The following is an 11,791-nucleotide window of genomic DNA, read 5'->3' as shown; positions in this document are numbered from 1 at the left end:
TGGGAGCTAGCTGGATATATATATTATGCAGTGTCTTAAAACATACTTTTATTTTGTTTGAAATGCAGTATTTTTCATGTTCTTTTACAGTGAAAAATCGTCAAACAAAATCGTTCCAGTAAAATTTACGCCTAGGGGGTGTGTATATTATATAACTATATTACGTAGTAATTGCTTCAGATGTTTATTATTAATTTGTTTGTTTTTTAATCAAGAAAGCAACTTTGAGCTTTTCCGGAGTGTCAAACGTGCGTCTGACGTCATTGACGTCTTCCTGTCGTCGCTGGGTTATGACGCGTTTACCGATCGCCATCATAAAGTTGCAGCACATTGCTAAAGACAGACACGAGTGACATGAGCTCTGAAGCGACATTATTCATGTGTTTATAACAGTCCGCGACGCGTCTGTTCCGCTCGTGTGGTGATCCTGAGCTGTTAGTGAGTTTGCGCAGGTGTGTTCGCGCGCGATAAAGGTGAGTCCTCGCGCGTCAAATCACACACTTTATCGCACTTGACATCATAAACACTGTTTACATGAATGTTGTGTTCAGTAAACATGTCAGTTCAGTGTGTGTTTCATTAAATGTGAGTGTAGGACATGCATGTAAACACAAGCTTTATATATTTATACACTATATTAGCGTGTTTCTGCACCAAATGAAAGGGTAATATATTGTGCAGAGGATTTCAGCTCATAGCAGGTGTTTCTGCTGGATTCCTGTTAACCCTGACTGAGAAACTCTTGATGTTTAACTTCAGACACTAAACCACGTCATAAGTAAATTATTAATATATTCATCCATTGATTTATTCAGCTTCATCACAGTGATATCAGTGGCAGCCCAGACTGAGAAACTCTTCATTAGTCATTATAATTCTCTCAGAAGTTATGGTACATTCAGGATGGCATATTTGGCCTCACTGTTGATTTTGTCCTTTTTATGTCAGTTGTGCACATACATTTAATGTTCTGGGAGCTGTAGAGGTGGATCTGAGGATCTCAGTATTGATGTGTGTGTGTGTGTGTGTGTGTGTGTGTGTGTGTGTGTGTGTGTGTGTGTGTGTGTGTGTGTGTGTGTGTGTGACAGGGCTGATGGCGTCTGCCGGCGAAGACGGTGGCGGTGTGGACTCTAAAGCGGAGCTGAGCGCTCTGCTGGAGCAGTGGGAGAGAGAGCAGCAGGCGGGATCCAGTGAACTGCTTAACATACTGACCAAGTGAGAAATGCTGCAGCTTCACTTAAAGGGACAGTTCACCCTAAAATGACAGTTCTGTCATCATTCACTCACCCTTCCAAACCTGTATGAACTTCTTCTGCTGAAAACAAAAGATGTTTTGAAGAACGTTGGTAACCAGACAGTTGACGGCACCCGTTGACTTCCATATCAGGGCTCAACGCTAAGGATTTTTTCTACTGGCGCGGTCGGGCCAGTGGTTCAAATTTTTACTTGCCCCACAGCAAAAAATTAATAAAGTGAATCCGGTTGAATCTCAATGATTCACTGCCACCTACTGGTGGGTTTAATTTCACATTTAAAGTATGTTTTCATTTTAAAATAACTTCAAATAACAGTATTTTATATTTTCAACATTTCAAAACATTATTTATGCATCTGTAACTGCTCTTGACTGATTAATAAAGTTTAATTTATAGTTATATAGTTATATATAGCTATAGTAGTTATACAATTATAGATATTACAATTTCTGTACCTGAAAATCTCCTGTTTAAACCTACATGAAAAACTTGAATAAGCACCGTTTGTTTCATATTTATTTTTGTTCTGTTGTATTTATTTGTGCTAGCACTCGTAATTTGACTATTTATTACCATTTTATTACTTACTGTTTATTTGTCTAACGATATTTAAAATTTAAGTGAGTTAATCTAGTAGCTTTTGATGTCATAACCTTATTTAGTAAGGTTACATGTATCAAAAACAACGAAAACAATAACTAGGCCCATTTGTTTGTTACTTTATTCATTTTTTATCAAATCACATTTGTAATTGCTGATATTTGGAGAAAAATGGTGCTGTGTAATATTGGTTAACTGTATTAAATGATATGAAATGTATACAGGGTCATTTTTGCCCCTTATCTTGAATTCTGATGCATTCTAAAGGAAATATAGTCAATGGTGCTGTCAACTGTCTGCTTACCGACATCTTCAGAATATCTATCTTTTGTGTTCAACAGAAGAAAGAAGTTCGTACAGGTTTGGAATCGCATGAGGGTGAGAATTGTCATTTTTGAGTGAAAAAAACCTCACCCAATTGCGAGGCCTGTTCACTAGGGCTGTGAATCTTTTGGTACCTCAAAATTCGATTCAATTGATTCTTGAGGTCACGATTCAATTAAAAATCAATTCTCGATTTTTGAATCAAATTTCAATTCGATATATGTGTAGAATTCACAAAATAAATATAAGTTCAGGTAAATAAATCAAATGTAATCAAATTATTATTAATAAAATATATATTAATCCTTATTGAAGTTATTCAGTCAAGATCAGTGAGTGATTTTCTTTTTCTTTTGTTCTTCGATTAACGTTAATGACAAACGGCAGTGGTTTTATTAGGCTGCTGTCACTTTAAGACTGAATGCACGGATCCAATATACTGTTACACGTGTGTTTTTCCCTCAACTGTTCACATTCATTCAAAGTCCCCTGTTGTCAATAATATTCTCCCTTAAAACTCATCTTTGCTCACCAACATGACATATTCAGGGCTCGACAGTAGGGATGACCCGGGGCCAGTGTGAACGACGCTCGGGACGGTAGATGGAACGGTCACTTGTCCGATTGGGCCAGTGCTGTAGGGTGTGCGATATATATATTGTCTATTATATCGTAATTGTTGATTTAACGGTCTGAAATTGAGTATGTCCCTCACTTTACAAACACACTCATTGAGTGCACGCATGCACTACGTGACGTAATCACTGCGTGATTTAGTCTATTAAAATGCCTTTAGAATGCATCAGAATTTAAGATAAGGGGCAAAAATGCCCCTGTATATATTTCATATTTATATAATTTAATATAGTTGACCAATATTATACAAAGAGCACAGTTTTTCTCCAAATATCAGCATGATTACAAATGTGATATTGATTTTATTCAGTGTACAGTTTAATGAACAATAACTTGATATCAAGTGACTTACATTTTAGACACCAAATTGCCTTTTTTGCCAATGAAAATAGTTCCAAAGTCCAGAATTGTTTTGTGTCTCTGAGCAACACTTCCTGAATGAATCAGACGCTTAAATGAATCGGTTGAATCTCAATGATTCGCTCATTAACAGTGATTCGCTGCCACCCACTGGTGGGTTTAATTTCACATTTGAAGTGTCATTTAAAAAAAAAAAAAATTTCAAATAACAGTATTTAACATTTTATATTTTCAAAATTAAAAACATTATGCATCTGTAACTGCTCTCGAGTGATTAACTTAGTTTAATCTATAGTTATACATTAGATTACAATTTCTGTACCTGAAAATCTCCTGTTTAAACCTACATGAAAAACTTTAAAAGCAGCGTTTGTTTCATTCGTTTATTCTGTTGTATTTATTTGTGCTATTACTTGTAATTTGATCATTTGTTCCTATTTTATTGCTTACTGTTTATTTGTCTAACAATATTTAAAGTTTAAGTGAGTTAATCTAGTAGCTTTTGGTGTCACCTTATTTTTTAAGGTTACATGTATCAAAAACATTGAAAACAATAACTAGGCTTCTTTTATAGGCCCATTTTCTTTCCTTTTACTTTATTCATTTTTTGTTGTTGGGCAAGTGGAAATTTTGGCGGGGCAAGTAAAAATTCGAACCACTGGCCCGACTGCACCGGAGCGGCTCTACGTGTGCACGGTAGATGAAATATGATAGAGCAATACAGCGAACAGTGGAAGTAACAGAAGCGCCTACAGTACATTTTATCAGGCATAATTACACATGAATTGAACTGAAGGAAACGTGGATTTGCTAAATGAAGTCATTTTTCATATTCTTTTGGTTTCTCAATTTTTTTTTAATTATATTATTGAAATAATCAAATTATTTATTAAAATTGTTTAAATATGAACATAATCATTTTTAAATGTTCAGTTTCAGTACAGTCAAGGCTTCACAGAAATCATTACACAACATAACAGCTGATCACTAACTGTCCCTGCAGCAAATAAGAGGAGAAATAAGTTGTAATAAGCAGAAAAAACGTTTTCTCTGTATTCCAGAAACGAATGTTTATACTCTGAAAACTGATGTTTTATAAGATACAATGATGTTTTTGAAGAGACTTTTAGCTTTTTCTGTCTCTTGGAGTTTTCATTAAATTTATTGCACTTTAAATTTTAAGGCTTTTTTCCAACACATTAATATTTAACCAGAAATGTCATGTTCACACAGAGATACTGTGCTGGGAAAGATACCAAGACTTTTTCTTGGTAGCGTTTGCTTGGAAATGTCAAGTTAAACGGATCATTTGTTAAAATGCATTTACATATTTATGCCATGAACTTCTGTTTAATATATTTTTCAGTGTGCAGTTACTACTAATCAGTTAAGAACAAAAAGTGAATTCATTCATAAATGCCACTTGAGTATTAATGTGGTCATATCAGCGATTTGTTGATACTTGTTTCAATCTCTGAAGGATTTCGGAGCTGGTTGAACGGGAGACGGAGGAGTATCATAAAGCTGATCCTGACCCGTTTGATGACCGCCATCCAGGTGATCCTGCCCTTCATCATTATTGTCCTTCTGTATTGTCTCCTGGTTAGAGAAAATATAATATTGATGACTTCTTGTTTTGCTCTAAAGGGCGGGCAGATCCAGAGTGCATGCTGGGACACCTGTTGAAGATCTTGTTCAAGAACGATGATTTTATGAATGCGGTAAGATTAGATGCATAATCACAGGCACAGCATAATGCTTGTGCATGTCCCTGCTAACACATTTGACATTGTTTTAATTAAATATTTTTATTAAAATTAAGTTTCAAAATTAAATCACTGATTACATACTTTACCTAAAATACAGCTATGATGCACATGCTTGTTTATCTAATGCAGTGAGGCATGTCTATTAACTGGGTGTGGTGACAGTATAAAGTTAGTTAATAGTTGATATCGCTGTGTGCATATAGCTTTCAGTGGGCAGGACTGCTTCAAATTCATCCACATGTTGGTGTGATTAAAGAAACATGGACGAATGAGGAAATAAAGATCAGGATGTGCTTGACATTGGTTATTAAAAGTGCAATAAGCCATGAAATTGTCAAAATCCATTTTAGCAAGTCTGGAAAGAAATTTATATATTTCTTGTCAATATATTAGGTGTGTGCATTCAATCTTAAAGTGACAGCAGCCTAATATTCCTGCTGCCGTCTGTGTCATAAATGATAATCAAAGAATAAAAGACAGAGACAGAAAAGAGAAAATAAAAGAGAAAAAGACAAATCACTCACTGCACTTTACTGAATCACTTTAGTATCATTATAAAACATTTTAATATAATGTCCATTTTTTTTATTTAAGTATTCAGAAAACATATAGGTCTCTCCTGGAAGAATTTTATATTATCTTTTATTTTGTAGATTGATTGCTTAAGAAATTTTTTATAATTAATATATTTAATAATTTATTTAAATTACGTTTTTTAATACTGTTGATTATTTTTTTGAGAGAAGTTACACCTTTCACGTTTTGGGTCAGTTTTGACCCAGAAGTGCACTGTGGTTTTACACATGAAAATATGCAGATTTTATTTGATTGTGTTTTTTTTTCTATATCTATGAGTTCGATTTGTCTCAAAAATAATTTTTAAAATACATTTGGCCTCTCACACACTTTTAGTACTGAATTTTGTACGCACAGACAACATTAACAGTAAAAAAAGATGTACATGACATAAATAAACCATCTAATGACGAACAGCCCAAAGGGTTGTAAAGCAAAAGTTCAAAGACCATCTAGTCTAAATTTGAAAAAGGAAGAATGATTTGAAACAGAAGTCCACATTTCATTCTGAAGCTCTGCAGATTTTGTCATTCATCAACGAAGCAGTCCTGCTGACTGAAAGCTGCACAGACATTTACTCGCCATGATATAAACAATATTCGATTGACACTTTATATCATCGTACCGTGCTGCACTACAGATATATCATGATGTAGTATATCTTTAAACCCTATAAATAAGCCAAGCAGCTCTGTTTGGTTTCTGATCAGTTTGTGTTGTGCTTTTCTAGCTCGTGAACACGTACGTGATGAGCAGCCGCGAGGTGGCGCTGAACACTGCGGCCTGCAGACTGCTGTTGAACATCATGCCCGGCCTCGAGACTGCTGTGGTCTTTCAAGAGAAGGTACTGTGAGCCTGACTACTGCTTCTGCAGCCTCACGTCTGCGTGCAGATTGTAAGTGTGTGTTTGTGTCCGTGACAGGAGGGGATTGTGGAGCGGTTGTTTAAATGGGCTCAGGAGGCCGAGCAGCCGCTCAGAATCTACGCTACAGGCCTGCTGGCAGGAGCCATGGAGAACCAGGACATCGCTGCCAACTATCGCGAGGAAAACTCTGTGCTAGTGAGTCCAGTACTTGTTTCACCACGTTTAAATGCTGTGATGAATCACACCATGACACACATACATTAGGTCAGGGTCCCTGTGGATCAAATTTAAGGCCATAAAAAGTCTTAGAGGGTATAATAAAAGTCGTAATTGTCATTTCAAGAGGGTTTAAATTTAAGAAAAGAAAAACAGAAATGGTGATATGGCTTAATGTGATTATTAGACTGATTTAATTGTAAGCACTGCATGTTTCAGAGTAAATCATGCCGTTAATGCTCATCCTATAGGCTTGTGGTTTCAGAGTAGTTCACAATCAGTGAATACTTCAAATTTATGACAAACCATTGCTTATAGATCTGCTGTTGATGAATTATGACAGTGTTTATCTAATGATGTTTGTCATGCCTGCAAACTTGTCACATTTCTAAAAAGGTTTGTGGTTTACCAGGGTAACCGCTATATTTCTGCTGTTCCTGTCCAGTGCTTTTTCATTCAGCCGGTGGACCAAAAAGAAGCTCATGTGTGTTCTAAAAGAAGTTTGAAGTTTGTAAATGAAAAATACTTTGTTGTGTAAGCTCAAATTATAACCATGACCATCAGGAGGAGAAACTCGCATACGTAATCATAAAGATTTCTTACAAAATACTTTTATTCAGAAGCCAAAAATAACTGGCAAGAAGACACAACATTTTCATTTCACATCATCGTAACCGTCACAATTGACAATAGCACACCTGATTCTATTTGTAGAGAAGTATTTACCATATTGTATATATTGAAATGGAATCAAAAAATTAACTTAACATACGTATTGATGTTTTAAGCGATTGGGTGTATAAGCATTTTTTTGGTAACTTCTCAAGAAAGGCGAAATCTATGATTATGTGAGCTTCACTTCTTGTTAGACTTAATCCCAAAGTATGCTTTGGTTGTTACACATACATGGGTCTGTTTACAGTGTGTGTGATGCTAATTTTGTCACCAGAATATTTTGTTCCACAAGGTGGCAGCACTGCTCCGGGCCGTTATTTCACAGTAGAACTGCAACAACAGACGCCTACATTGACAAGCGCTTGTGTGAGGGGGTTTTGAGAGAGCCGCAACTTTAGTTTAAAAGAGTACAAAGACGTTTTTATCACTCATAACTTCTGGAGAAAAATAGCGCAAACATTGGACAAAGATGAAACATTACAGAGTGTGTTGACTGGATGCATTCGTGCGCACTATCACATGCAGCATCACATGAAAGGCTACGTGTTTGACTGTATAAAAAAAGTATACTTTGGGCTTTAGTATAAGAGTGAAAATGCTAAAAGAAAATTTAAATGACACTCATTGTTGTATTGAATCGGATAAAATATATTAAGAATTTTTTGACATTTGTAGTTTTGATGCTATTTTGTGACTATATAAACGAAGGGAAGGTTAAAGTCGGCAAGAAATGTCATTTGCCCTGTTCTTTTCTTTGTGTCGTATACCCGATTGAAACACTTCTGGAACAAGAACAGATGTAGGGCGGGGCTTGATTTTGTCAGTGGGGAATTGATTGGATGGTTGTGGTTTGCTATTGGTGGGTCTCATGTGAGTGACAGGTTGCCCCGCCCTCATCATCAGAGAAGAGATTTCACTGCAAGAGGGAGGGAAAGTTTTTCTGAATTAATTAAAAACAATTATCATTTATGATAAACACTGCAATACTGTCCATTTTGACTTGGTGTTGTTAAAAATGCATGTTTGTGTCACAGGTTCCTTTAATGCTGCAGAGACTGAGGGAGCTCCAGGATAAGGAGGCAGAGAGCAGGAGGGACAGCAAGCGTCCGAGCAAGAGTCTGGCTCCGCTGCTGCCGCTGGACGAGGAGACCGTGGATGGAGAATTCACTCCCAATGCTCACGCGGAGAAGCACGACTCGGACGCTGAGCCGCAGCCTGTCTCTGCTGTGAGGAACGTGGGCAGATACAACACGGGAATGAAAGGCTTGATGAAGCCCGCCGCGGCTGTCCCGTTAGAGCTGGATGAAACAGACGGCCCGGTGGAAGGCATGAGGAACTGGAGGAAGAGAGAGAATGGTGGCAAAGTGAAACAGAAGCTGAACTTCTCGATGCCAGAGCCGGAGCGGAGCTTCAGCGAGCTGTCCAACAGCAGCTGGTCTGAGATGAGCCCGTGGGTGATTGGAAATAACTACCACCTGTTCCCGCTCACTCCGGGCATAGAGCAGCGCCTTATCCTGCAGTATCTCACCCCGCTGGGAGAGTACCAGGAGGTAACGTCCCGCCGCTTCACTGCTACAGACTAGGGGTTTAATGGGACATGTATTCATACTGAAAGTATCCGGTCTTTTCGTTTGGTACGCGTGTGTACCTGAACGAATAGTGTTGTTTTAAAGGAGACCATATTTTCACAAGATGTAATATCAGTCTCTGGTGTCTCCAGAATGTGTGTTCAGTTTCAGCTCAAAATACCCCACAGATCATTTATTGTAGCTTGTCAAATTTGCCCCTATTTGGGTGTGAGCAAAAACAGTTTTTGTGTGTGTCCCCTTAAATGCAAATGATCTGTTGCTCCCCGCCCCCTTTCCAGAAGAGGGTGGAGCTTCAAGAACTCATGCTCCAGCATACCAGCAACAACAAAACAGGACAATTGCACGCACCAAAAATGTCAAAGGGCATTCGTGTGCAATTTGTTAACTAGTTTACGATAATTCTGATAACATGTTTCATCCTACAAAACGACACACTTTCGTTTCTGTTTTTGAAGGCATATTTCGCCCCTAACTGTATTGCTGTGTTTGTGTGTGCAGTTGTTAGCTGTTTTCATGCAGCTTGGCGCTCGTGAGCTGCTGATGCATTACATGGACCTGAAACAGACGAACGACGTCCAGCTCACGTTTGAAGCTCTGAAGGTATCTGACATGCATCATATACTCGACAGGTCAAAAGCTTGGACACGATTGGACTGAATGTTTCTCATGATTGGTCATGTGACGGTATCAAATTTTCATGTTGCAATTAATTGCTGAAGCTTTTATCAGGGTATACGGTATTATCACGATATTGAAATAAGTTGTGAAAAAAGTGTTCTCATAGTGTAACAGGTTTAAGAACTATTTGTAATAACAAAAAGAACTCTGAAAGTTTAAATACAATAAATATAAAGTAATTTTTTTGTATGCAATGTAAAGTAAGGTAACACTTTACTCTATTTAATGCATTAACTAAGATTGAGCAACAGCTACATTTGTTACAGAAAGTATTATTTTTTTTTTGTTCATGTTAGTTAAGAAACACAACTGATCATTGTTAGTTTTATCTCAGGTCCATTAAGTTCTGTTGATTTTAGTAATGTTATTAAACAGTAACTAAGAAATTAACATTAATAGTTAATGCTTTATTAGTATTTTTGGTAATAATGAATTAACATGTTAACTAATGAAGCCGTAAGTTTTACTGAACAATAGAAATGTTCTGATTATTTCGTAATCATTAGGGCATGTTGTAGTCCAGATTAAAATATAAAATCTTTAAGTTTGAAAATAAATAGCCTATTACGTCTGAAGTATTTGGTGTTGTGATGAACAACACTGAGATGTTAAAAAAAATCAATGGCTGTTTGAAGCATTTTAAAAACTTCACTAGAGCAGCTGCTTTGTTTACAGAGTTTCCGGGGTAACCGCTGCATTTCAGCTGTTCCATCAGCGCCCTCTGCTGTCAGAGAGTGAACGTGCACTTTCATTCAGCGCGTCTCCTTCACTCGTTCCGCCATGTGCTTCTCCTTGGGTTTGTTTACATCTGAGCGCGTGTCCCTTTGACGCAGAATACAGCGGTGTTGTGCATGTTATACGGTTGATGGGGAAAGTATTCTTAAATGAATTATAAAAAAAATTATATTTGGTAATAAATTATTATTTACGGTATTTTGAAGTGCCCACGATAACAATATTCGTTTTCGTGATATATTGCATTACTGAGTATCGGCACGTCTACTCATGATCATGAAAACCTTTTGATCTTGAGATTTGTTGAGATTTAGTTTTCAGGACAAACACAAAATGTGTCTGTGATTTGTTTACAAAGCTAGAGCAGCAGAAAAACATTTGAGATTTACAAATTAAGAGTTTGTTTATTGTCCTTATATTTTAAACTGTCATGTTCTCACCCATAAAAATAGCTTTTGGTCCGGTCATGACAACAAACTTAGTTATAAAATGTGATATTCATAATAAAGAGTAGTTTTGTCAGACTCAACTTTTGGCTAGTGTACATTTGATGATTTAAATGATTTGAGCTCATCTGCATAATTTTGTTCTTGGGTATCAGTCACATGTTTACTCATACTCCTTCCTCTCTCTGTCTTTTAGTATCTTGCATCTCTTCTCCTCCATAAAAAGTTTGCGGCCGAGTTTGTTGCGCATGGAGGAGTGCCGAAGTTACTGGAGATCCCACGGCCCTCCATGGCTGCCACTGGCGTCTCTCTGTGCCTCTATTACCTCGCATACAACCAGGACGCCATGGAGCGGGTATGATGGTGTCATGATCACAGTCTTTTATCTGGTCTAGTTGTCCTCCTCTGATCCCTCTGCCTGTCTCAGGTGTGTATGCTGCCGCACTCGCTGCTGTCGGAGGTGGTGAGCTACACGCTGTGGCTGCTGGAGTGTTCACACGCCTCCGGCTGCTGCCACGCCACCATGTTCTTCTCCATCTGCTTCTCCTTCAGAGCTGTGCTCGACCTTTTCGACAAGCAAGACGGCCTGCGGCGGCTCGTCAACCTGGTATGCACTTCTTTGCGTTTGCGTAGGGATCGCACTTCACAGAGGCTTGAATCTGAAAGATGAAAAAAGGGATACTCCACCCAAAAATGAACATTTATGATCATTAACACTGTGTCCTAACTAGGGTTGCAAAATCTGGCTGGAAACTTTCCATGGGAATTAACAGGAATTAATGGGAATAAACAGGAAATTTGCAAAATTGCAGGTTAGCCTATAACAGGGTACTTAAATATAGTTGAAAAAAAAAAAAAAAAAAAACATCTTGCAGCATAATTTTGGTTAAAACAACCAGATTTAATGCAATTTTGGTTACATAACTACAATTTAAAATAATGGTTTTCTATTTTAATTTACATTAAAATATAATTTATTCCTGTGATCAAAGCTGAATTTCCAGCATCATTACTCCAGTCTTCAGTGTCACATGATCCTTCAGAAATCATTCTAATATGCTGATTT

General features: G+C 37.4%; 1 protein-coding gene across 4 annotated transcripts in view; it reads left to right on the top strand.

Annotated features, from left to right (window-relative positions):
- The first annotated feature begins 301 nt into the window (after positions 1-301).
- Positions 302-11,791, top strand: part of LOC137027393 (DDB1- and CUL4-associated factor 1) — a 36,303-nt gene continuing 24,813 nt past the window's right edge. For 3 of the 4 annotated variants that reach the window (XM_067395549.1, XM_067395545.1, XM_067395548.1), the window contains exons 1-10: positions 303-473; positions 1,089-1,215; positions 4,657-4,733; positions 4,824-4,897; positions 6,252-6,365; positions 6,444-6,581; positions 8,312-8,827; positions 9,365-9,466; positions 10,922-11,080; positions 11,153-11,332. In XM_067395549.1, coding sequence (XP_067251650.1) covers positions 1,094-1,215; positions 4,657-4,733; positions 4,824-4,897; positions 6,252-6,365; positions 6,444-6,581; positions 8,312-8,827; positions 9,365-9,466; positions 10,922-11,080; positions 11,153-11,332 — 1,482 coding nt within the window. In that variant the 5' untranslated portion in view covers positions 303-473; positions 1,089-1,093. Of the gene's footprint in view, positions 474-1,088; positions 1,216-4,656; positions 4,734-4,823; positions 4,898-6,251; positions 6,366-6,443; positions 6,582-8,311; positions 8,828-9,364; positions 9,467-10,921; positions 11,081-11,152; positions 11,333-11,791 lie in introns of all 4 variants that reach the window. The other variant, XM_067395547.1, reaches the window with a different exon arrangement.

The sequence above is a fragment of the Chanodichthys erythropterus genome, chromosome 9 (genome assembly GCF_024489055.1).
Source record: "Chanodichthys erythropterus isolate Z2021 chromosome 9, ASM2448905v1, whole genome shotgun sequence".
Lineage (NCBI taxonomy): Eukaryota > Metazoa > Chordata > Actinopteri > Cypriniformes > Xenocyprididae > Chanodichthys > Chanodichthys erythropterus.
The sequence above is the reverse complement of the archived record's forward strand: the minus strand, read 5'-3'. Positions and strand labels throughout refer to the sequence as shown.